The sequence below is a fragment of the Dipodomys merriami genome, unplaced genomic scaffold (assembly GCF_024711535.1).
Source record: "Dipodomys merriami isolate MVZ:Mamm:240054 unplaced genomic scaffold, mDipMer1.0.p SCAF_59, whole genome shotgun sequence".
NCBI classification, from domain to species: Eukaryota; Metazoa; Chordata; class Mammalia; order Rodentia; family Heteromyidae; genus Dipodomys; species Dipodomys merriami.
Window position 1 is genome coordinate 1,599,295 of NW_027206168.1, and position 24,088 is coordinate 1,623,382.

At 43.0% G+C, this 24,088-nt stretch overlaps 1 protein-coding gene across 1 annotated transcript in view; it reads right to left on the bottom strand.

The window, feature by feature from the left end:
• Positions 1-390: 390 nt before the first annotated feature.
• The window catches only part of Tekt3 (tektin 3), a 31,390-nt gene continuing 7,692 nt past the window's right edge, over positions 391-24,088 (bottom strand). The window contains exons 3-8 of the mRNA XM_070001347.1: positions 21,968-22,051; positions 15,006-15,076; positions 12,446-12,589; positions 10,678-10,900; positions 9,296-9,450; positions 391-814 (exon numbers count right to left, since the gene is read on the bottom strand). Coding sequence (XP_069857448.1) covers positions 598-814; positions 9,296-9,450; positions 10,678-10,900; positions 12,446-12,589; positions 15,006-15,076; positions 21,968-22,051 — 894 coding nt within the window. The 3' untranslated portion in view covers positions 391-597. The remainder of the gene's footprint in view (positions 815-9,295; positions 9,451-10,677; positions 10,901-12,445; positions 12,590-15,005; positions 15,077-21,967; positions 22,052-24,088) is intronic.

The window sequence follows — 24,088 nt, forward strand, 5'->3', positions numbered from 1 at the left end:
GCACCCTTTCCAGCCTCTTCATGTTAGAATAATAATAGAATAATAAAGCCAGGTACCAGGGGCACCAGGAGCTAATAGTCTGTAATCCTAGCTACTCAGGAGGCTGAGATCAGAGAATTGCAGTTCAAAGCCAGCCTGGGCAGAAAAGTCCATGAGACTCTTATCTCCAATGAACCAACAGAAAACCAGAAGGGAGCTGTGGCTCAAAGTGGTAGAGGGCTAGCCTTGAGCAAAAGAGCTCAGATACAGGGCTCAAGCCTTGAATTAAAGCCCCACAACTGACAAAAAAGGAAGGAGGAGGAGGAAAGAGGAGGGAAGAAGAGGAGAGAGGAGGAGGAGGAGTGGGGGGGGGAGGAGAAGAAACACAAATCAGCCTGCTGACCCTTTCTATTGGACTGGTTATATTTCTTCACATTCTCTCATAAGCTTAGTAGAGAGCAGAAAATTAACACTTAGACACAAACCAAAGATAACCAGCGATGGTTATCTTTTCTATCCTAATACAATCCTTTAATGTGTGAAAATATTAGCGCTCCGTTAAATGCTTGGACACAGTCCTGTTTCTAGAAGTATCAAAATCTCTGTTGATGGGGGTCCCTAGCAGAAGCCGACCAGCCGAAGAGTGCTGGGGAAACTCCTGCGCATGCTCATGCATTTTTCCTGGTCGATGTACAGTGTGTTGGCTTTGACGGCCAGGTCGTGCTCCAGGGTGGCTTTGGTGTGGACCAGTAACTGTAGGCTGTCTTCGGCCTCCCGCAGGCGCTGCTGCAAGGTTTGGATGGTGTCGTGCACCTCGTAGACCTCATTAACAAGGCTGCACAACAAGGGAAACAAGCAGGTTAGGTTATGTTGCTTGAGCCAGGCACTGGTGGCTGACACCTGTAAATCCTAGCTACTTCAGGAGGCTGAGATCTGAGGATCATGGTTTAAAGCCAGCCTAGGTGGGAAAGTCCATGAGAGACTTATTTCTAATTAACCAGACGTGAAGCTGTGTCTGCTAGTGATAGAACACTAGCCACCTTGAGCAAAAGAGCTCAGGGACAGTGCCCAGGTACTGAGTTCAAGACCCACAACCACCACCAACAACAAATTTAACTTTAGCCAGGTACTAAAATGGCTCATGCCTGAAGATCAGAATTTGAAGCCAGCCTGAGCAAACGCTTATCTTCAATTAATCAGCAAAAAGCTGGACATGGAAGCATAGCTCAAATAGTAGAGTGAGGTATGAGTAAACAAAGCCAAGGACTGGGAAGGTGGCTCAGTGGTAGAGCACTTGCCTTGCATGCTTGAGGCCCTGGGTTCGATTCCTCAGCACCACATAAGAAAAAAGCCGGAAGTAGCACTGTGGCTCAAGTGGTAGAGCGTTAGCCTTGAGCTGAAGAGCTGAGGGACAGCACCCAGGCCCAGAGTTCAGGCCCCACGACCGGACCCAAAAAAACAAAGCCAAGTGAGATTGTGAGACTCTATGTTCAGGGCCCAGTACTGGCACACAAAATTTATTTTCACTTTGGAAATTATTTCAATTTTGAGAAAGTCATCCAGCAATTTTCAGTGACTAGAATTCTGCCAGACCTATTAACAAATCCCACCAGAGGGGCAAGTTAGGAAGGTGGTAATTAAAATGTCACCACTCCCAGCCTGGGTGAGAAACTTCAGAATTCCAAAGTAAACATATTTGTACTTTTCCCGTTTTGCTGCTCCTGGGGCTTGAACTTGGTCAGAGTGTTGTCTCTCAGCTTTTGCACTGGAGCTGGTGCTCTATCACTTGAGCCACAGCTCCACTTTGGGCCTTTTGTGGTTAAATGGTGATAAGAGCCTCATTGGACTTTTCTGCCCAGGCTGGCTTTGCACCGTGATCCTCAGATCTCAGCCTCCTGAGTAGCTAGGATTACAGTGCGTGAGCCACCGGTGCCCAGCTTCATATTTGTACTTAATAAATTTTTAATACAATATAAACTGATAATATAGGAAATCAGTACATCAACCTCTAACCATTGCAACAAATTTAATTATGGCAAGACAATTTTTTAAATCATATACTTTTCATTAAGATAGCCAAAAAAGATATTTCATGACAAAATCTATCAAACCTTTATATTATGTTACTCAACATGGCTTTAATTTTCATAATGTTTTTCTTTTTGGTGGTATTAGTAAACCTTGGCTAAATATTTGTGTTCCTGTATAAGTTCCTATATAAGTCTTCTGTCTTGTATCTGTTACTCCTTCTTCCATGGGTAGTTTTCTTAGTCATTGTGTAATGCATTGTAAACACTAGACATGCTCAGTTTCTTTCTTACTAGTATGCTTGTGAAAAGCAATGTGGGCTTCTTAATTTTTTTTTTTCTGTTTTGTGAAACAGACGATTTCAATTTTTAGTTAAGCCAAATATTCCTTTTCCTTTGGGATTTCTTCCATAAGTGTTTTACATCTAGAAAGTCTTTGTCTTCCCAAAGAGTAATTAAGTGAGGGCTCTTTTATCAGTAATGTCCCAAGGATGGCCTCCCCACCCCTCAAGGCACTCAAGGGAAGACCAGAAACCAATTATTAAAAACTAATAATAATAACGAGAGCAAAGGAAGATATTCTGAGGAGAGAACCATAAGGGCTCAATAGTTATATGCATAAGATCAAATAAAATGGTGCTTATGGAAATGAACACCAAGAAATTGAAGTAAGGTTTTTTATTATACTGTTTTCAGTTCTTTTTTTGCTTTCCTGTTTTCTTTGGTTTATTCCCTTCTGTCACTGTTTTTGATTCCTGTACTCTTTGTCCTGTACATAAGTTCATCTGATTTGAGGAGGGGAAGGGGAAGCACAGAAACGGTGGGACAAAGAGTAAACCAACTCAGTAGTGAAACTCACTAGACATGATGTTGAAAATGAACTATGCAACTTTGGGGGTAGGGAAGTTGGGAGGGAAAAACCTGGGAGAGAGGGGCTGGGAAGGTGGCTCAGTGGTAGAGTATTTGCCTTGCATGCCTGAGGCCCTGGGTTCGATTCCTCAGCACCACATAAGCAAAAAGAAAAAAGCTGGAAGTGGCACTGTGGCTCAAGTGGTAGAGCACTAGCCTTGAGCTGAAGAGCTGAGGGACAGTGCCCAGGTCCAGAGTTCAGGCCCCACGACCAACCAAAAAAAAAAAAAAATCAGAGAGAGTGAGGGAGGGGGTGACACTGTTCAAAAGGAAATATACTCATTATCTGTCTCATGTAACTATAAGCCCTCTGTACATCACCTTTACGATGTTGTTTTTAAAAAGGGCAACAATGATAACAAAAGTTTATTTGCTCTCTGCTTTACATCATCAGACAAACTTTATCTTCATAACAACACTAAGCAGGTAGAAATTCCATTTCACTAATGAGGAAACTGAGGCACCTTGTAGTGTCTATGGGCTCAGTGGCCAGCTAGCTTTCATTACTGCACCCTCTGACCTCATGGTCAGACTCTAAGCACTGACCTTTGCCTCTGTAGGTTTGGTTTCCATTGGAGTCAGCCAACCACAGATTTCAAATATTCAGGGGAAAACACTGCGTCCATTCTGAACGCATAACAAATTGTTTTCTTGTCATTATTCTCAAAAGTTACCATAAAACAACCATTGACATTGTAGACATGTTGAAAGTTGTATACTTTCATTTATCTAGAGATGAATGGACGTATACAGTAGGATATACTTAGATTCTATACACATACTACCTTGCTTTTTTATATTAGGGACCTGCACCTCCGTGCTTCTCGGAATCTCAGGAGAATCCTGGAAGCCACCCTTGGGGAGGAGGGGAAATATTATAAAATAAGGATGGCTATACTATAAAATGTTAACTAGTGATGGGAAGTTAAAACTGTCTTCATTCGGGGAATTGAATTATTAGCAGATTGCATGGAATTTGTTACCATAGACAGAAATAAAAAGAGAAACAGTGATGTTAAGCAAATAGGGAGAGAAATAGACATCCTTAAAGATAGAAAAAGATTTCGCAGTGGTGGTGGTGGGGAACAACCAGACCCTGTTAAAGTCACTGTATAGAGTCACAAGTATAGAGTTTCATTGAACTTTGTAGCTTCAAAAAGAAGATGCTCTTAGGAGAGGAAAATGAAGGTATAATATCTGCATGTCTCTTTATATTTATATAAAATAATATATATGATATATATACCCACATACACACAAACTCCAAGGTATATAGGAAAAAAAGAAATATCTCTCTTAGGAGATACCTCTTTATATAAAATAATATATAATACATGATATATAAACAAACTCCAAGATATGAGGAGAGGGAGAAATATCAGAGGTTCTGAAGCTCAGCTTCCTTGTTTTTTTTGTTTTTTTTTTGTTTTTGTCAGTCATGGGGCTTGAACTCTGGGCCTGGGCGCTGTCCCTCAGCTCTTCAGCTCAAGGCGATCGCTCTACCACTTGAGCTACAGCGCCACTTCTGGTTTTCTGGTAGTTAATTGGAGATAGGAGTCTCACGGTCTCTCCTGCCCGGGCTGGCTTTGAACCGCAATCCTCAGATCTCAGCCTCCTGAGTAGCTAGAATTACAGGCATGAACCACCAGCGCCCGGCAGCTTCCTTGTTTTTTGCAGAAAAGGAAACTGAGCGTGGAGGACTGATGAACTGTGTTTTTAAGCCATGTTGAGTTCTCCAGGAACCTGACAAGAAAACAGAGCCTTCCTGGCCACCCTAAGGCACAGGGTCCCATTTCCTGCCCCACATTCTCAGCTCCTTGTGATAAAGGGTTTAGTTGTAGGAGCCTGTAATCCTACCTCCTTTAGAGGCAGAAATCAGAGGATGATGGTTTGAGGCCAACTTGGCAGTAAAAATTCTCAAGACTTCACCCCAAGCAATAACTGGGAGAGGCGATACATGCCTGACGTCCCAGCTACTGGTTGGGCACCGCTGCATGGGCCTTGGGGCCATCTTCTCAGAATCAGTTTGTGGCTGCCCTCGTCTCCAAGGTGGGAAGAGATGAGACATGAAGTGGATCCAGCCCTAGCAGCCACATCACCCATGTGTGTCATCCTCGTGGATGCTTGGACCAGAAAAAGTCTTATCACCCTGCCCCTCAGCTCCCCTCTCTTGTTCCCTCATTCCCTCATTCATAAAGTCTGGCCTTGCCTTCCACCCCTCCAGCCCCTCCAACCCCTCCCCTCACTCCTCTGGCGGCCTAGCCCTGATCATGTCCTCTGACCTCAAGGCCATCTTGTCTTCTCAGCCAAGATCACTCTTGGATGCTTGTGGCTCACACTTGTAATCCTAGCTACTCAAGAGGCTGAGATTGGAGGATCTCAATTCAAAGCCAGCCTGGGCAGGAAAGTCCATAAGACTTCTATCTCCAATTAACTGGGGAGGTGGGGGATGGGAGGAGGAGGAGGGAAAAGGAAAGGGAAGAGGAAGAGGAGGAAGGGGAGGGGTAGGGGAGGGGAAAGAAGAAGAAGCAGAGCTGTGGCTTAAGTTATGTAGTAGAGCACCAGCCTTGAACAGAAAAAGCTAAAGGACAGTACCCAGGCCCTGAGTTCTAGTACCAGCACACATGCACACGTGTGCGCACGTGCGCGAGCGTGCGCACACACACACACACACACACACACACACACACACACAAGAAAGGGTAGGCAGGAAGAAACATGTAGGAATCACTTTCAAGCCCCCCTGAATCCAGCCTGAGAGGGAGAGAGAGCATTCATAAGGGCCCCACACTGACTGGGCATGATCCAGCATGCAGAAGGTGGAGGCAAGAAAAACACCAGTTCAACGTTTTTCTAGGCTATGTAGCAAGACTGGGATTGTAGCTCAGTGGTAGCGATCCCGCTGAGCCCGCACAAGGCCTTGGATTTAGTTCTCTGTGCCAAGAAATGCTATAAACAAATAGGCCCCACGTCAGCTGTTAAAATGTTTAAAAATGAAAAATACAAGCCATGGAAACATCTCCAGGCCACGCATCTTTTTCCATCTGAAAAGCTACTGCTTTCTCCCTTGTAATGGGGAAGGGAAGGAATGAAAATTTTTGTGCCCAAGTTCCCTTGGCTTGAGGAGAATAAACACGAAATCTAAGAACTCATCTGAAAACATATTTTGTTGTTGTTGTTGTTGTTTAAAGCAAATCAGATTTAAAAGACAACCCTGAAAAGATCTCAGGGTATGAAATGTCACTATAGCAGAACCATAGCTTTGAGGAGGAGGCTGTGTTAGACAGCCGGCCTGGGATTTATGATGGTGAGCTGTTTAGTGTCTGGGCCCCTGGCCTGCCGATCCTCTCCCACCCTCTCTGGCTTCCAAAGGAACCTGGAAACCAAAAGCAGGAAAAGAGCAAAGTGATATATGCGTTTCTACTCCTCAAAGCCAAATACTAGTCTAGTGGAAAAAATGTACCTATGAGGGTTTAAAAGTATATACATTCTAAGAATGATGTTTAAAAAAGGAACAATAAAAGCCTTAAGGCCTCATTCTACTTCAGTTGTCTTTTCTGAGCTGACTATAGACAACTGATTTGCTGGGTTTTCTTTTGTTTGTTGGTTTGTTGCTTTTATTTTTGTTTTGTTTTGTTTGTGCCAGTACTGGGACTTGAACTCTGACTCTAGATGCTGTCCCATAGGTTTTTTTTGTGTTTGTTTTTTTTTAACTCATGGCTGTCACTCTTCTACAGCTCCACTTCTGGCTTTTTTGGTGGTTAACTGGAGATAAGAGTCTCATGGACTTTTCTGCACAGGCTGACTTAGAACCATAAACCATGAAACAAGAATGCAGCCTCCAGAGTAGCTAGGATTACAAACATAAACCACGGGTGTCTGGCCTCATTTTTGTTTTTTGCTTTTTTTTCCTTAATTACATTTAATTTGCATTTAAGTACAAATAAAGCTACTGTAGGTTTTTTAAAGATTTTTTTAAGTATCAAGATTTAAGTGAAGCAGAGCCTGGCTTGGCTTCCCACCAAATATGCTGGGGAGATTTGGAATCACGTTCAGAAAGAGTCCGTTGAGAGCCTTTTAAATGAAAATAGAAGTCTTGAAAAAAGCAATTTTCCCCATCCCCCTGATTTTATGAACTTGGTTCTTTCTTCATCTAAACAGCCAACACAATGCTTTCAGAATGACAGATTGAAAAAAGCAAAGAATTCTCTTCCCAGATAACAATCCTAAATCATTTTGGCAAGGAGAGTTTAATAAGAAATCTTGACACACAAAAGTGAGCTCTGTCCTAAAGTCCTTAAAGGAACAGAGGAAATAGATATACTAGGGTTCCGACAGGAGGTAAATGGTTTCAGTTAGGCAACTTGACCTTTGGCCTCTCACAGCCCCTCCCCAACTTCTCTTTCTGAACATGCTTTCATGTGCAGTGAGACCCAAAAGGATTCAGACTCTGGCTCTCTCTTGTCACCAGGTGTGACCCAGGAAAGCCGCTCAATTTGCTTCTGCCTCCATTTCCCTTATTTGTAAAATGGAAGTGTTGAAGGAGATACAGTAATAAAGGGCAAAGGACAGTGCCCTACATGGAGCAAGATAGAGAAACGGGAACCATTCTATTATAACTATCATTGCCTTTATCATCAACCTAATCATCATTATCATCATCATCATAAGCATCATTATCATCATAATTATCATCATCATCATCCTCATCATCATCATCATCATCATCATCATCATCATCATCATCATCATCATCATCATCAATTGTTGACCTTACAACAAGAAAATCCACCATCTCAAGACATCACTAGCTCCCTTGATAGATCTCAAAATAGTTTCACCTTCAAGCTAAAACACTCATGGTGCTAAGGACCAAGAAAAGGCTAGGCTCCTGGCCCCTCCATAAGCACCTTGTTTTCTCTGCCTGCTCTTGATTTGATTCATTCCCATCAAGGAGCATCATCTCATCACTTAAGAGTCAATATGATGGAATACAGCAGCAGCAGCAGAATGGCAGGTACCAAGGAAAGAAAGCCAGGGTGTGGCTGGGATGGAAGGGAAAAATCCTGACCCAGAGGAGTCCCTCCTCATAGGAACCTTATAGATAATAATAATAACAAAAGGTGTACAGTATTTCATAATTAAAAACTGTGGAATCAGAATCTTCCCACTAAGTGTGGAAGAACTGAGCAGCTACTTTACTTTCTAAGAATAAAATGTATTGAAACAAATGTAAAGGAGACCTACAGGGGTAGTGAATATGGCAGGCTACAAGAGACCACAGGCTGCAAGTGTGGGCAGGGAGGCCGGTGGCATTGATACCGCAAGTTCTTTTTCTGGTAAGTCCCACATGGAGATACACAGAACCCCAACTAACTCTGCTGCTTATGAGGGAGGTGTTTCAGAAGCCCTCAACTCCAGTGTCTGCCAGGAAGTGCATGGAAACCCACAAGCCACCTTGAACATCTCTGAATGAGCTCAATGTTTACTGATCCCTGGTGAAATACACTTCACATCATGTGACATTAACTATTGTTAAGTGTGCAGTTAGTACAGGGGGTTAAACACTTGCTCACTGTCAGGCGGCCATCACTATCTCCTGTCTCCACAGTGGCTCCATCATCTCAACCTGAAACTTTAACCCACTCCACAGCAACCCACTCTCCTCCATCAGCACTTCTAAAGGAGGACAGGAATACAAAGCAGGTCATATCTGGGGTGGGGGGGAAATGCTCATGAGGAAGGGAAGGGAGAGTGGAGAGGGTGAAAGAGAATGAATATTCTCTGTGTGCATGTGAAAATACAACAATGAAGCTTTCTGAGATTGCTTTGGGGAAGGAGCGAGATCTGGAGGGGGGAGTTTGATCAAGGTACATTATATGAACATAATCAAATGAAGCAACTAATTGTACAACTAATTGATGCTAATAATAAAAAGTAAAGGTGCAATGCTTTCATGCCTCTCATCAGACAAAATAATATGTATTGGAATGAACTCCAGGAAATGGAAACCGAGGCTTTTTCATTGTTGCTATCTTCATGTTCTTTTCTTTTTGTCTTGTTTGCTTGTATATCTGTCTTTGGGAGTGTAAGGGAGGGGGCAAATGGAGGGACAGAGGGTGAACAAATGCAGCAGGGATACTCACTAGACATTAAGTTAAAAATGAACTATACAACTTGTTGGTGTGGACAGGAGGGAAAAAACTTGGAGAGAACAAGAGTGACATTGTCCAAAAAGAAATGCACTCATTACCTGACTTCTACAACTGTAATCTCTCTGTACATCATCTTTATAATAACAATAAAAATGTTTAAACGAAGGTTCCTACATGAGGTGTAGGAGCAGCCAGTCTGATGCCAGCCCCAGCTGAGTGCCTTACCGTAACTGAGCCATGTCTCGGCACAGCTCTATGTTGGGCCTCCTGGTACGCTCATCTAGCCTGGTGTGAGCCACCTTCAGGAAAGCCGACTTCTCCTTGATGGCCTTCTTAATGGACTCGATGGCCATTTCCGTCTGGAAGATCTCCTGCAGGATCTGTGGGGAGGAGAAACAACTTCCTGGGGTTTGGTTCTTGTCCCCCTCCCCTGCCCTTTGGGAGCTGAAGATCAGATTCCCTGAGAACTTTATATAGGGCTGCCAGCTGGCTCTAGAGAGCTCCTCATGGGCTTCTCTTCCCAAGCCTCAGGCAAAGCTGGTATATGAATAGCTTGAAATCAGCCCAAGTGGAAGTGTTTACACCACAGGCATTGGCAACTGCTACAAATCAGGGCTTCTCACCCACACTGCCCCAACCATGACTGAAGAAGCAGAATGAGAGAATGAGGTCCTAGATTCATGCCCCAGTACTGGCACACACAAAAGAAAGAAAGAAGAGAAGGAAAGGGGAAAGGGAAGGAAAGGGAAAGACAGGGAAAGGCAAAGCAGAGAAAAGCAAAGCAAGGCAAGACAAGGAAAGGCAAAGAAAAGTAATGACATGAAGTATGATCTACACAAATAGGAGCACTAAGATTGATTGTAAAGAAGAGCTCCTGGTTTATCACAAAATATGCAACTTCTGCACAAGCCCATTTTATTGCCATTGTAAAACCATTGGCCTCAGAGCATTTAAAAATTGACATGATCAAGCTGGGAAGGTGGCTCAGTGGTAGAGTGCTTTGCCTTGCATGCATGAGGCCCTGGTTTCGATTCCTCAGCACCACATAAGCAGAAAAAGCCAGAAGTGGCACTGTGGCTCAAGTGGTAGAGTGCTAGCCTTGAGCTGGAGAGCTGAGGGACAGTGCCCAGGCCCAGAGGTCAGGCCCCAAGACTGACAAAAAAAAATGACATTATCAAGGTCACTGGGAAGTAGGTAACAGTGTCCTGCCTTTGGTTCTGCATTCCAGAAGATGGGTCTGAAACGATTGAACAGAAAATATCTCTACCAGATGGTCTCATAATAGACTCATTTCCTAGTTCTATACCGTGATTCATTAAATTTAAATCATAATATTTTTGTTTCCATTAGATACTGAAACACCTTCCCCTACACAGTGCATTCATTGTGCCCTATACATCAACGGACGCCAATTTAATTTTGACACCTGGCTGCCTGGCTGAAAGACATAGCATAGTTTGAAGCAGTCTTAATTTTTCTTACTCTGCCTGTCCAGGAGGCCCTGTGCCTCCTGGCGCCATTCTGGGGGTGGTGAGAGTTTCTGCGGTCCCAGAGGGACCCCAGCCCCTTTATTTCTGTCAGCCCAGAGCAGCAGTGACTGCTTTTACCTTTGCTAAGTGAACCTGAATCTTGCTCTTAGCTTCTCCGATCTCGGCGATGCGCTTGGTGAGGTACCAGTTCACTTTACTGAACTGATTCCACATCTCATTGGTGGTCACTGTCAGCAAGGTTTCTATCTCATCTCTCGTCTTGGCAGAGGTCGCCCGTTCATTCTGGGAGCGGAGAATGTTGTCGTCGGTAAATTTGGCCCATGACTCAGGCACGGAGATCCTGAAAGCAGGGAAGGAGAACCAGGCCGTGGAGAGGATTCAGCCTAGAGGATGGTAGGGCAGTGGGCCATCTTCCATCCTGGGAAGGAGCTCCCCACCTCCCCCTGCCCCAAGTACCTCTCTGATCCTAGTCTCACTGCATAAAACGCAAACATCATAGCAAAGCCTTTCAAATGAAAGGTCCCTCAATGGCTGTTTATGATGTTGTGAACCGATTCAAAGCGTATGCTATAATTGTTCAGCCACTTTCCTGAGGGGGAGGGGAGGAATTACCAAAGCATATGAGTACAAAGGATCATTACAAAAGTATCAGAGCAGCCCAAACAGAGTTAAGAAAAAATATCCAACCTCAGGAGCCATCAAAGACAGAAAGCAGCAACACACTATGAACCCTCATCAGAAGAGCCAAGAGTAAGCCGGGTGCTGGTGGCTCATGCCTGTAATCCTAGCCACTCGGGAGGCTGAGCTCTGAGGATCACAGTTCAAAGCCAGCAGGGGCAGGAAAGTCCATGAGACTCTTCTCTCCAATTAACCACCAGAAAAAAACTCGAAGTGGCGCTGTGGCTCAAAGTGGTAGAGCACTAGCCTTGAGCTGAAGAACTCAGAGGTAGGGCCCAAGCCCAGAGTTCAAGCCCCATGAATGACAAAACAAAACAAAGAGCAAAGAGTAAAGAGAAAGAAATGGTCCATGATAGGAGAGACAGGCTTAAGGAATTTCTTCCATCCCACCGGTAGAGATATTAAAGTGGTCCAACCTAGCTGGAGGGCGAAGAGGGAACCCAAACTGAGGGCTTGTAGAAAATTTTCCTAAGGAAAAGTATACCTTAAAGGTAGGCATGGGAGGATGAAAAATTGAGTAGGACATCTGTGTGCAAAATCATCATTGTAAACCATGAAGCCATGTCTATATATAATGTGTCCTCTTGGAAGCCAGCAGTTCACATCTGTAATCCTAGGCTACCCAGGAGACTGAGATCTGCAGGATTAAAACTTGAAACTAGCTAGGGAAGCAAAGTCCAGGAAATTCTAGCTGCAACCTGCCAGCCAAAAGCCAGGCTGGAGCCAGCACGTGTGTGGTAGCGTGCCAACTGTGAGCCATACAAAAGCACAAGGCCTTGAGTTCAAACTCCAGGTCCAGAAAGGAGAAAACCTTTAAAATAGATGAATGCCTTAATTTCAGAAGATAATGGGGATGAGTCACGGTGGTTTTACAGGCATTCTAGGTAACCACCCTGCTGAGCCACAGCCTCAGCCCTCTGCAGAGTGTGACTTCATTTTCACAGTAGTGAGTTAGCTTTCCCCAAAGCACTTGTTATAAAAGCAAGCCTTCCTCACTTTTCTCTTCAGCAGACTTCACCCTTTTGGTAGGCTTTACCCCCTACTCTTTTCTAGAAGACCCCTCTCCAGGAGTTAACCACTTTGGACTTCTCAGCCTCCAGAACTACAGGCCAAAAAAACCCTGTGTTCTTTATACATCACCCCATGTCACAGCCACAGAAACTGAACTCGGACCACTGAGATGCTGCCTCATTGGTGCCCAGCTTACGTCGCATCGACATTCTCCACCCCTCGGAAGAAGCTGATGCCTTCCGATGTGTTGCGCAGGTGGTGGCATTTGTCATCAATCCTGAGGGCCATCTGTTTGTCATTCAGGTCCTTCTCCAGCTCATGCTGGGCCCCTCTGTTAGAGCTGCAGCAGAATGGGATAAAGAGATTTCACACGGGGGCAGTGGGTGGGGGGTGAGTGATCTTCTAAGGGGAAAACCCTCTTACTCTTCTCATCTCTTCCTTCCCAGTGTTCAACTTGCTACTCAATGGGGATGGCTATGCTTGGACTTCATGAGACCATAACCCTGCTCTGAACATACTTCCCCTTCCTTCTCTAGGCAGATGGTGTACTTAAACACCCTAACCCACCCCAGCTATCCAGACAGAGGGCTGCTTTATGATAACCTGGCTGTGTTTCTGCCTTCCTCGCCTCCATCCCTTTCCTCTTGTTAATCCTCACTCTCTTCTACTCTATTCTTTGGGAATAGGTCCCCAAGAGGTATTCCCTCTCACCACAATGACCTTGCAGTAAACCAAGGATCAGAATGAACCTCCAAGGCAGTAATTAAGAGTAACTGGTGGCCATCCCAGCGCTGTGCCCCACAGCTCCCTTACTGGGAAGGAAGAGACCCTAAATGGGTTCTGAGATACCTGCCAGGCAGGGAGGGGACCCACAATTCACTCCCAAAGTCGTGGGTCCAGGAGGAGGGACACGCATGGGACAAGGGGGGAACAGATGAGCCACAGATTTGCTCATGGCATAATTTACCCAGCAGATATGTTGAGGGCCTGCATTCTGCCAGGCCCAGCACTGCAGGCCCCAAAGACCTCAACAGACAAGACAGAAAGGTCTCTCTCTATGAGGAATTTATGTTCTCCTGGGCAGAAGCAGACAGTACACAGCATGAACAGGAAGTTCTTGTGGTTCAAAGAACACTAAAATAAAATTTAAAAAGCAGGAGCCAGAGGTCCCAGAGCAGGAGTTGTGATCTGAAATGGAGAAACCTCCCTAGGTAACAGTGAGAAAAGACGTAGGAAAACGAGAGTCCAGTCACGCAGAGCACTGTTGGACATTGAAGGGGGCGGAGGGAGTCTGATTTCTCTAAGCATCATTGGCAGTCACTGACTTAGAATTTGAAAGGATGGTTCTGGTGCTAGACTTGGAACAGATGGCAAAAGGCCCAGGAGACCCACTGGGAGGCCGCCACAGTGACAGGTAAAGAGATGGAGGAGGGAGCAAAGCCAAGAGAACCTCCTATGAGATTGGACCTCATCAAAGAAGAGAGAGCTTCATTTGAGTCCTTGGAATAATGGAATGCCATCACCTGTGGTGGCAGAGACAGGGGCTGGGGAAGACCCACTGAGCTTGACTGTGCATCCCACGTTCCCATGAAGATACTAAGTAGATAGTTGAGATCTGGAAACAAGATGTTGAGAGTCATCAGTATAGAGTCTTGGGAAAGCAGGCAGCTATAATTATCTTAATCTCTTCTGTGGTTCCAGGACCTACAACAGACCTAAGAGTCCAGGAGCATTCAGTAAAGATGTCACCAAGTTGGAAGAGCCCATGCTGAACCAGGAACCCCTCCCACATGGCTTGTGCCTTTGATGAATCATTTGGCCTGTCAGAACTAGGGTGGAATGGGGGCAAACAATGTGCCTTGGTGAATTCTGAAGTGGTATGCACAAGCATGAAAGCCTTCCTTGGCTACTTCGGGCCACAGGCTCAGCCAACATCTTTTTCTAGTCTGATAGAAACCTAGACTCATTTAACACCTTCAATTTATTGTTATTCTTTCCCCCTGCCACACAGACATACATTACATGCCACAAAATACCACAGGAGGTACTTAAGAGTACCTACTGCTGCCAGGCAAGAACCCAATGCCTTTGAGGAATTTGCATTGGAGTTAGGAAGTAGAGAATGAAACGAATATGGTGCAGGGAATGCTCAGATGTTATAGTCAGAGCAAGGTGGTTCTTTACTGAGGATGGAGGCTAAACATGACTCCTAACTGCTGCTATAATGGCTAATCATGTGCAAGTTGACCTCTTAGCAAACAATCAAAGTCCTTTGAGTTAAACAGAGCTCAAGTGAGAATAGCAGTTTGTTCTATAGCATCTCAGAAAAGTGTGTGTGTGTGTGTGTGTGTGTGTGTGTGTGTGTTGGGGCTTGAACTCAGGGCCTAGTGCTATCCCTTAGCTTCATTCAAGACTGGCACTCTACCACTGAAACCACATCTACACTTCTGAATTTGTGGTTGTTAATTGGAAAGAAGAGTCTCAGGGCAGTCTCCTGACCATGCTGGCTTTGAACTGCAAGCCTCAGATCTCAGCCTCCTGAGTAGATAGGATTATAGGGGTGAGCCACCAGCGCCCAGCTCAGAATTTTTTCCCCCAATTAGAAATTTGAAGCAAATCTTCCAATGACTCCTCTTAATCTTGGACTGGAAAAAGTATGTGTGTCCTGATGGGAAGCTAAGAGATATGTGCATGGCACACACGAGCAGGCAGTTCCGTGGTAGATTTTCAGTTATAGAGAGAGGTAAAGCTCTTACGCAAGTTGAGCAATAGCTTTATCCAAGTGCAACTTCATTCTCTCTTGGCAGCACAGAATAGTATCAAGTTCCTACTCAATTAAGACAAAGAAGAAAACATTAATATTTTCATTACTGAGGAAACCATCCAAAGTCAGCAATGGAGCAATTCTTCGATGAAGGAAAATTTGGTTTCTGGGAAAACCAAAGTTAAGCAAGAAAATAATTTTACAGTTTCTCTGTCAGCCTCATAATATAATAACACATGATATTATAATATTATGCTGAGATTCGTTTCTTATAGGACTATCGGTAAATTATCTTAACAGGTTGAGACATGGTTACAGTTTTAGGGACTTATTTTTCTTTAACCTATGACCTTAAACAACACTCCTGTGAACATTATTGTTTATTTATTATTGATTAAACATCTCTGAAGTAGGCCTTTATCTAGGCTTTGTCAAATACAGTCAAATCATCCTTCAGAGCCTTTCTTTGTCGTACTCATCAGGCAGCCTCTACTGATGTTGTAAACCTTTCCCAACATGATAGAACCTCCCAGAACAAAACACAGCCTGCCTTTGAAGACTGGCAGGGATGAATCCAGCCCGTGTGTGTGTGTGTGTGTGTGTGTGTGTGTGTGTGTGTGTGTGTGTGTGTTTTAACTGACTCTCTGAATTTATGTGAACTGTCTCTTTACACTATTTTTTTCTGTTATTTGTTTCTTAATAAATTTATGACTTCTTAATATATTTACAAGTCAGTCCTATCCCATTAGATAGCTAAAAATAAATTTAACCACTTTGACCCTTGCCTTGGTATTTTATGCATGGTATTTGTCTTTGTTTTTTGTTTATTTTTATAAGTTTTTTTTGCTTGTTTATACCAGGATTGGAAATCAGGGCTTCATGCTTGCTTGGCTTACTTGCTCATAGCTGTCATTTAACCACTTCAAATATGCCTCCAGCCTGACTTTTTAACTGGTAAATTGGAGCTAAGAGTCTAGCAGATTTTCATGTCCAGGCTGGTTTGAAACCTCAGTCCTCTAGAGCTAAGCCTCCTGAGTAGTTAGGATTACAGCACTAGGATTTTATGGTATGTTTGTTGTTTTGTTTGTTTTGATAGAAACAATTATGATTTCTATAATGTCAAAAGCTATCAAATCTAACTTTTTGATCTCCACCTTTCTTTTTTTTGTTGTTGGGTTTTTTTTGGGGGGGGGTTCCAGTCGTGGGGCCTGAACTCTGGGCCTGGGCACTGTCCCTCAGCTCTTCAGTCAAGGCTAGTGTTCTACCACTTGAGCCACAGCACCACTTCCAGCTTTTTTCTTTTTGCTGATGTGGTACTGAGGAATTGAATCCAGGGCCTCACGCATGCAAGGCAAGCGCTCTACCACTGAGCCACCTTCCCAGCCCTGATCTCCACCTTTCTTATCTTTGTTATGAAGTCTTTCTTATAACATGCCTAGGTAGTTGTTGCCTTTTATTGAGTAACTTAACATAAAAATATTGAGTGTGCCTATCATAATGGCCCGGCTCTATTTTTAAATACTCTCAATTAATGATAAAAGTGAGTCAAATCCCCCAAACTGTGGCTACTGAGATTTCTCACAGAGTCTCACTGCGGATTGGACATCAGTATTAGTTTTTTGTTTTTGTTTTTGTTTTTGTTGTTTTTTGCATTGTTCAGTTTTCTCTGTCTCAAATACTTAGGGGGTAGTACACACTGGTACATGCATGTGTATGAATGTGTGTGCATTTTTGTGTGTGTCTTAGTGTCTTTGTGACATATTGGCACAGGATGCATGGAGAAATGTGTAGAAAGTACCATATAAAAAATTTCAGGGTCTCTTATATAATGGGCCATGTGTTTTTAATATACAAGATACATAGTGAAAATTCCTGGGGATGTTTTATTGGGAAAATGCACTTAATGAGGAGTGTGTGTGTGTGTGTGTGTGTGTGTGTGTGTGTGTGCGCGCGCGCGGGTGTGTGTGTGTGCGCATGCGTGCGCGTGCTCATGTTTGCTGGTCTAAGGGTTTGAACTTAGGGCTTGGGTACTGTCCCTGAGTACTTTTCCTCAAGGCTAGCTCTCTTAACACTTGAGTCACAGTTCTACTTCCGTCTTTTCTGGTAGTCAGATGGAGACAAGTCTCACAGACTCCTTCCCCGCCCCCCCCTTGCCGGCTAGCTTCAAACCTGGATCCTCAGATCTTATCCTCCTGAGTAGCTAGGATTACAGGTATGAGCCACCAGTGCCCAGCTAGTGAGATTATTATTTAAATTCTTGAGTGATAATTTTTAAATGTAAATTTATGGCAAGTGACAGATGGTTGGAGGCAGAAGAGTTTATGAGAACAGGAAAAGCCTAAAACCAAGAGCTTTCAAAGGGGTCTGCATAACTACATTGACATGGCTTTGAAATCCTACAGTAGAAGGAATTACAGGGCCAAGCTGCCCTTACCTGACAGAAAAGCAAAGTTTGCAGAAGACAAGGGTGTTGGAGGTCCTGGATTTATACATACATATATATATATATATATATATATATACACATATATTCATATATATGAATGTATTATTACTGTATTTTAAATATAAATATTCATGAGTGACAGGGTACATCCAGTACTTAATATTTTCAGCAGTGACCAAGGCATCCTCCTTAATTAATTATAGGTTCAATTTTTGTGGTATTTTTATTTTTGGCAGTATGGGAGCTTGAACTCTGGGCCTTGCACTTTCTAAGTAGATATAGCTATAGCCTCAACTGTTTCACTTTAGTTATTTTAGGATAAGGTTTCAAAATTATGTCTGATCCTTCTGTTTACACTTCCTATGTAGATGGTATGACCATTATACCAGGCTTGCTGGTTGAGTCCTTCTGCCTGGACTAGCCTTGAATCTCAGTCCTCCATATCTCTGCCTCCTGAGTAACTGGGGTGACAGATGTGAGCTCCAATGCCCACTCTGGTTCAACTTTGTGAGAGATAAAGCAATCTCTGCTACTGAGCTGGAAAATATGAACTTCTAAAGCAATGTTTCTTGCTTTGAAACAATAGCTTCTTTGAGATAGAGTTTGCATGACATATACTTCTGTTTAAAGTACACAGTTCAATAGTGTTTAGTAACCCATCACCAGAACAAAACATAGAACACTTTTGTGACCTTCCCACAAAAAGCAGTTCCTGTTCACTCCTGCTGCAAGCCTCCTCCTCCTCAGCAACCACTGTTGTACTTTGTGTTTCTAGAGAATTCCCTATTGTGACAACTTCACAGAAATTAAACCATGCTACTTGTGGTTCTAGGAAACTAGCTTTTGTCACTTGTGGTCCCGGGAGACAGTGTGTGTGTGTGTGCGTAGTAGTAGTAGTAGTAGTAGCACATACATGCACCAGTGCTAGAGCTTTTGTAATTTTTTTGGGGGGGGAGGGTGGTCCTGAGGCCTGAACTCTGGGCCTGGGCGCTGTCCCTCAGCTCTTCAGCTCAAGGCTAGCACTCTACCACTTGAGCCACAGCGCCACTTCCGGCTTTTTTCTGCTTATGTGGTGCTGAGGAATCAAACCCAGGGCCTCATGCATGCAATGCAAGCACTCTACCACTGAGCCACCTTCCCAGCCCAAGAGCTTGAACTCAACAGCTTAATGCTCTTACTTGGCTTTGTCACTCAAGGCTAGCACTCTATCACTTGAGCCACAATTCCCAGCGCAGCTTTCTTTTCATTGTTAATTGAAGATAAGAGTCTCACTAACTTTCCTGCTAGGACTGGCTTCAACCCACAAGCCTTAGAGCTCGTTCTCTTAAATGGCTAGGATTACAGGTGTGACCAATCAGTCTCCAACAAGGCCAGCTTCTTCCGCTTACAGGTTTTCAAGCGTAGCCTGAAGGCCAGCTCATGCCTTCCCTCTTTTTATTTTTTTGTCTGTCATGGGGCTTGAACTCTGGGCCTGGGTGCTGTGAGCTTTTCCTCAAGGCTAGTGCTCTACCACTTTGAGCCACAGCTCCACTTCCAGTTTTCTGGTGGTTAATTGGAGGTAAGGGTTTCATAGACTTTCCTGCCCAGACTGGCTTCAAACCGCGATTCTCAGATTACAGGCGTGAGCCACTAGTGCTTGCCATGGCTTCCGTCTTGACTTCTTGTGCTGCTCTATTTACTCCTCATCAGCTGATAGACAAAGGTGCCATTTGCAATTATTGCCTGCTCTGGAGGACATTGCTATAAACATTCCTATAGTGTTTGTGTTAGCAGATGTTTTCTTCTCTGTGTCGCTAGACACCTGGAAGTAGAATTACTGGATCAGATGATAACTGTGGATTTAATAATTTTCCAGAGCAGCTGCCCCTTTTCCATTCCCACCGAAGTGTGTGAGGCCAGGACTCTTCCAAATCCCCACTTGTTATGTTCTGTTTTTCCATTCCACCAGCCATAGCGTCCTATTTCATTGTACTTCATTGGGATATCCATTTACTAATGATCAGTTGAGGTGAGTATTATATATACATGGGTCTATTGCATATCGTCCTTGAAGAACTGTTGATTTAGATCATTTGTTCATTTTTTAAAAGTGGGTTATTTGTCTTTTTAAAAAGACACTAAAGTAGGGAGCTGGGTGCCAGGGATTCATACCTGTAATCCTTGCTACTCAGGAGGCTGAGATCTAAGGATCACAGTTTGAAGCCAGCCAGGGCTGGAAATCCTGTCAGATTTTTTACTCCAATTAATCACCCAAAGGCCAGAAGTGGTGCTGTGGCTCAAGTGGTTGTACACTAGGCTTGAGCATAAAAGCTCATAGACAGTGCTCAGGCCCTGAGTTCAAGTCTAAAGGATCAGCATAGGAAATTAAAAATTACTAAAGAAGATTTTGCTTTCACTTTGCTGATGATGTTGAAATTTTTGATTGTGATCATGTCCAGGTCATCCACATTTACTTTGGTTATTTGTGCCTTTTGTGTCATAGCTAAGAAACTCTCACCAACTCCAATGTAATAGATCTTTTTTGTGTACATTTTTCCTTTAAGAGGTTTTCCATTTGATCTCTTAAATTACAATCTCTGATCCATTTGCTTTGTGTGTGCTGGTACTGAGGTTTGAACTCAGGGCCTCACACTCTGACTTGGCTGTTTCCGTTCAAGGCTGGCATTCTACAACTTGAGCCAAAACTCCACTTCCAGCTTTTTTGCTGGTAAATTGGAGATAAGAGTCTCACAGACTTTTCTGCCCAGGCTATGCAAAGGTCTAAACACATCTGTTGAAGAAATCATCCATTTGCCATTGAATAAGTCTTGGCTAGCATGTCAAAGACATGGTGTTTGATTACAGTGTTTGGATACAGTGAGGGTTTTTTTCCCCCTCAATCCTCCCATCTGGTCCATCCATTTGTCTGCACAACTTTTTGCAGGAGCTGCATGGCCCTGTCTTATGTACTTAGGTTCACGCTGAGTGTTTTAGTTGGGAAGTGTGAGCCCTCCAACTTCATTCTTTTTCAATATTATTATTTTGGTTCTTCTGCATCCCTTAGATTACAATGTGAATTTTAGGATGCAGTAACCCATTTCTACTAGGAAGTCAGCTGAGATTTCATGAAAAGTTGTGTCAAGTCTCTCGATCAACTTAGTAGTACCATCTTAGCACAATTAATTCTTCCAAAATGTAAACATGGTGTGTCCATTTATTTCAATCATATTTCTTTTTTTTTTTTTGCCAGTCCTAGGGCTTGAACTCAGGGCCTGGGTTCTGTTCCTGAGCTTTTTTGCTCAAGACTAGCACTCTACCACTTGAGCTACAGTGCCACTTCTGGCACTGTATGTGGTATGGAGGAATCAGACCCAGGGCTTCATGCATGCTAGGCAAGCACTCTATCACTAAGCCACATTCCCAGCCCCATATTTTTTTTCATGACTTAGATCTTTGAGGCACTGCCAGTTCATTAAGATTACCAGGGGATCCAGAATCCTGTAATTATAGCTATTCAGGGAGGCAGAGATCAGGAGGATCACAGATGAAGAAAAGCCCAGGCAAAATAATTGGCAAAACTCTATTTCAACAAACAAGCCATGTATGATGGCAAGTGTCTGTCAATCTAGCTATTTCAGAAAGTATAAATAGGAGGAGCGTAGTCCAGATTGACCAGGCATAAATGTAAAAAAAAAAAAATCCTAAAGCAAAAACTGGAAGGGGAATGCCTTCTGTGGCAGAGTTCCTATTTAGCAAGCTGAAGGCCTGAGTTCAAACCCCCATATAAATAAAAAAATAAGGAAATAAATATAACTATCTTATCAGAATTTAATAACAGCACATTTACAATGTAGAAGATGGTGTCATCATTGTAAAAATCATCTTAAGGGAATATCTAGTGACAAGGTAAAATTGACCAAATAAAAGTTTAAAGACAGCACTGCTCAAATCCATGAATACAGTATGATTCTAATCTTGAAGACATGTCTCTGCGTTTTGTTTGGTTTTGTTGTTTTGTCAGTCATGGGGCTTCAACTCGGGGCCAGGGCACTGTCCCTGAGCTCTTCGCTCAATGCTAGCACTCTATCAATTTGAGCCATAGCTCCACTTCCAGCTTTTCTGGTGGTTAATTGGTGATAAGCGTCTCACAGACTTTCCTGCCTAGGCTGCCTTTGAACCATGATCCTTGGATCTCAGTTTCCTGAGTAGCTAGGATTACAGGTGTGAGCCACCAGCATCTGGGGTCTCTGTGTATTATTGTGTGGGATGGCTGTTGACAGAGGAAATGTAATGACTGAAATACTCAAAAGTCGACACCAATTTCTGCCTAATGGAGCTAAAAGCTCCATTGTTCCTCTGTTTTCTGTATTTTGCTATTTCTCAATATCTGTATAACTTATACTGAAAATGCTAGATGGCCTAAGCCTTTATTTATAAGTGACTTTATGATACTTCATTTATATTTCTGTACCTTAAGCATGTTTACAACAGTGCTGCTGCTGTTACCAACTTGTTTTCTCCATACTTACCATCAACAATTCTCTTTCGACATCATCATGAACTAGATCAACTCCCATTCTCTTCTCCCGATGAAATAGACATTCTCGGGTAACCTAAGTAACACATCCAAAATAACAGAATATATTAATATCAATGATCTCGATCAATGACTAGCAGTTCTTGTTTCAAAAGTAGCCAAAAAGCACTTATGCCTATAATCCTCTCTACTCAGGAGGCTGAGATCTGGAGTATCATGGTTTTAGGTCAGCCTGGACAGAGATGTCTGCAAGATTCCATTTCCAATTAGCCAGTGAAATGCAGGACTGGAGGCATGACTCAAATGGTAGAGTACCAGCTGAGTGAAAAAGCCACACTAAGGTGAGTACCGGAGCAATAAGGTGAGCTCTAATACAAAAAAAGCAACAAATACTCCCAATGTCATCTCTTAAAGCCATCCTGTGGAAATCAAGCATGAAAAGACTGTAAGAACTAAATAATTCTTTCTGCTGGTTAAAAAGAGAAAGAACATTTCAAAATAATTTGGGACAAAATGTTGATTTGGGGTATTGATTTAAAGATGAAAAGAAAACAAGTATCTGACTATTACTCCCACCAATTGGAAAATTATTTGGCAATGATTTAAGAGAAATAATTTGATAGCATGAAACATAGACTTCAGAATATTTCCAAATACTCCTGAAGAAGACATGATTATTTTTGGTATCAAAATATTGTGGAGCCAAAAACCCATGTGACCATTGTTTAAAAAAATCATTTTTGAGGCCTAACCTCTGGGCCTAGGCGCTGTCCCTCAGCTCTTCAGCTCAAGGCTAGTGCTCTACCACTTGAGCCACAGCACCACTTCTGGCTTTTTTCTTTTTGCTTATGTGGTGCTGAGGAATCGAACCCAGGGCCTAAGGCACGCAAGGCAAGCGCTCTACCACTGAACCACCTTCCCAGCCCTAAAAAACCATTTCTAAGTTACCTGATTATAAAATAATAATATGCTTCGATCCACTAAGGATAAAAATATAGAGAATATGATTCAATCATAATCCTACCAGTGTTTCATTCATGCATTTTAATTTTTTATTATCCTTATAATTTTGTATTATACTTTTTGAAGATTTATATTAAATAGCAGAGCCAGACTATAAAACATTTTTTGAGACAGAGTACGTAAATGACTCCAGTGAAAAGCATCATAAATTGCTAACGATAAATTATGCATGCACAGACATTATGTTGCTACTCAAAGGCTTTCTAAAAACTATTTCATGACATGGAATTACCACATAATGTTAAATTTTCTAGAAGCTTTTTTTTTTATAAGAGCATGTAACTAATTTTGATGGAATATCATTGAACCATATCTTTGAGGAAATCTCTAATCTTTTATGAAGATTCTTCTAGGGCTTGAACTCAGGGCCTTACACTCTCACTTGGCTTTTTTCACTCAGGACTCTTTCCCGCAAGACACAACTCTACTTCTGGCTTTTTGCTGGTTCATTGGAGATAAGAGTCTCCAGGAGGGGCTGGGAAGGTGGCTCAGTGGTAGAGTGCTTGCCTTGCATGCCTGAGGCCCTGGGTTAGATTCCTCAGCACCACATAAGCAAAAAGAAAAAAGCCGGAAGTGGCACTGTGGATCTAGTAGTAGAGCGCTAGCCTTGAGCTGAAGAGCTGAGGGACAGCACCCAGGCCCAGAGTTCAGACCCCACAACCAGACCCAAAAAAAAAAAAAAAGACAAAAAGAAGCTGTGTGGGAAAAAAAAAAGAACCATTGCTTTAATAATCCCAAATTTGGCCAAAGATGGCTACTTACTGATTAAATTTATGTTGTATTGTTAAGCTTTAACCATCTTCCTTACACTCGATTATCTGTATTTTGCCATTTTGAGATGTACTGTTTAGGTGACTAACTCTAATTTTAACCAGGCCCTAGCAATGATGACAGTGAAGTGTGCCAACACACAAAACATCTGGACACCCACCAACAACAGAGACAAGTCACGTTAGCACCCTCTCACTGACAGATGTCACCACAGAAAGGCCAGTGAAGAGAAGTCAGAAAAATCTCATGTGGAATTGAAGTTAGAGAGTGGTGCCTGTGATTTTGAGGAGACTTTCAGTCCTTGAAGGCTGGGATGGGG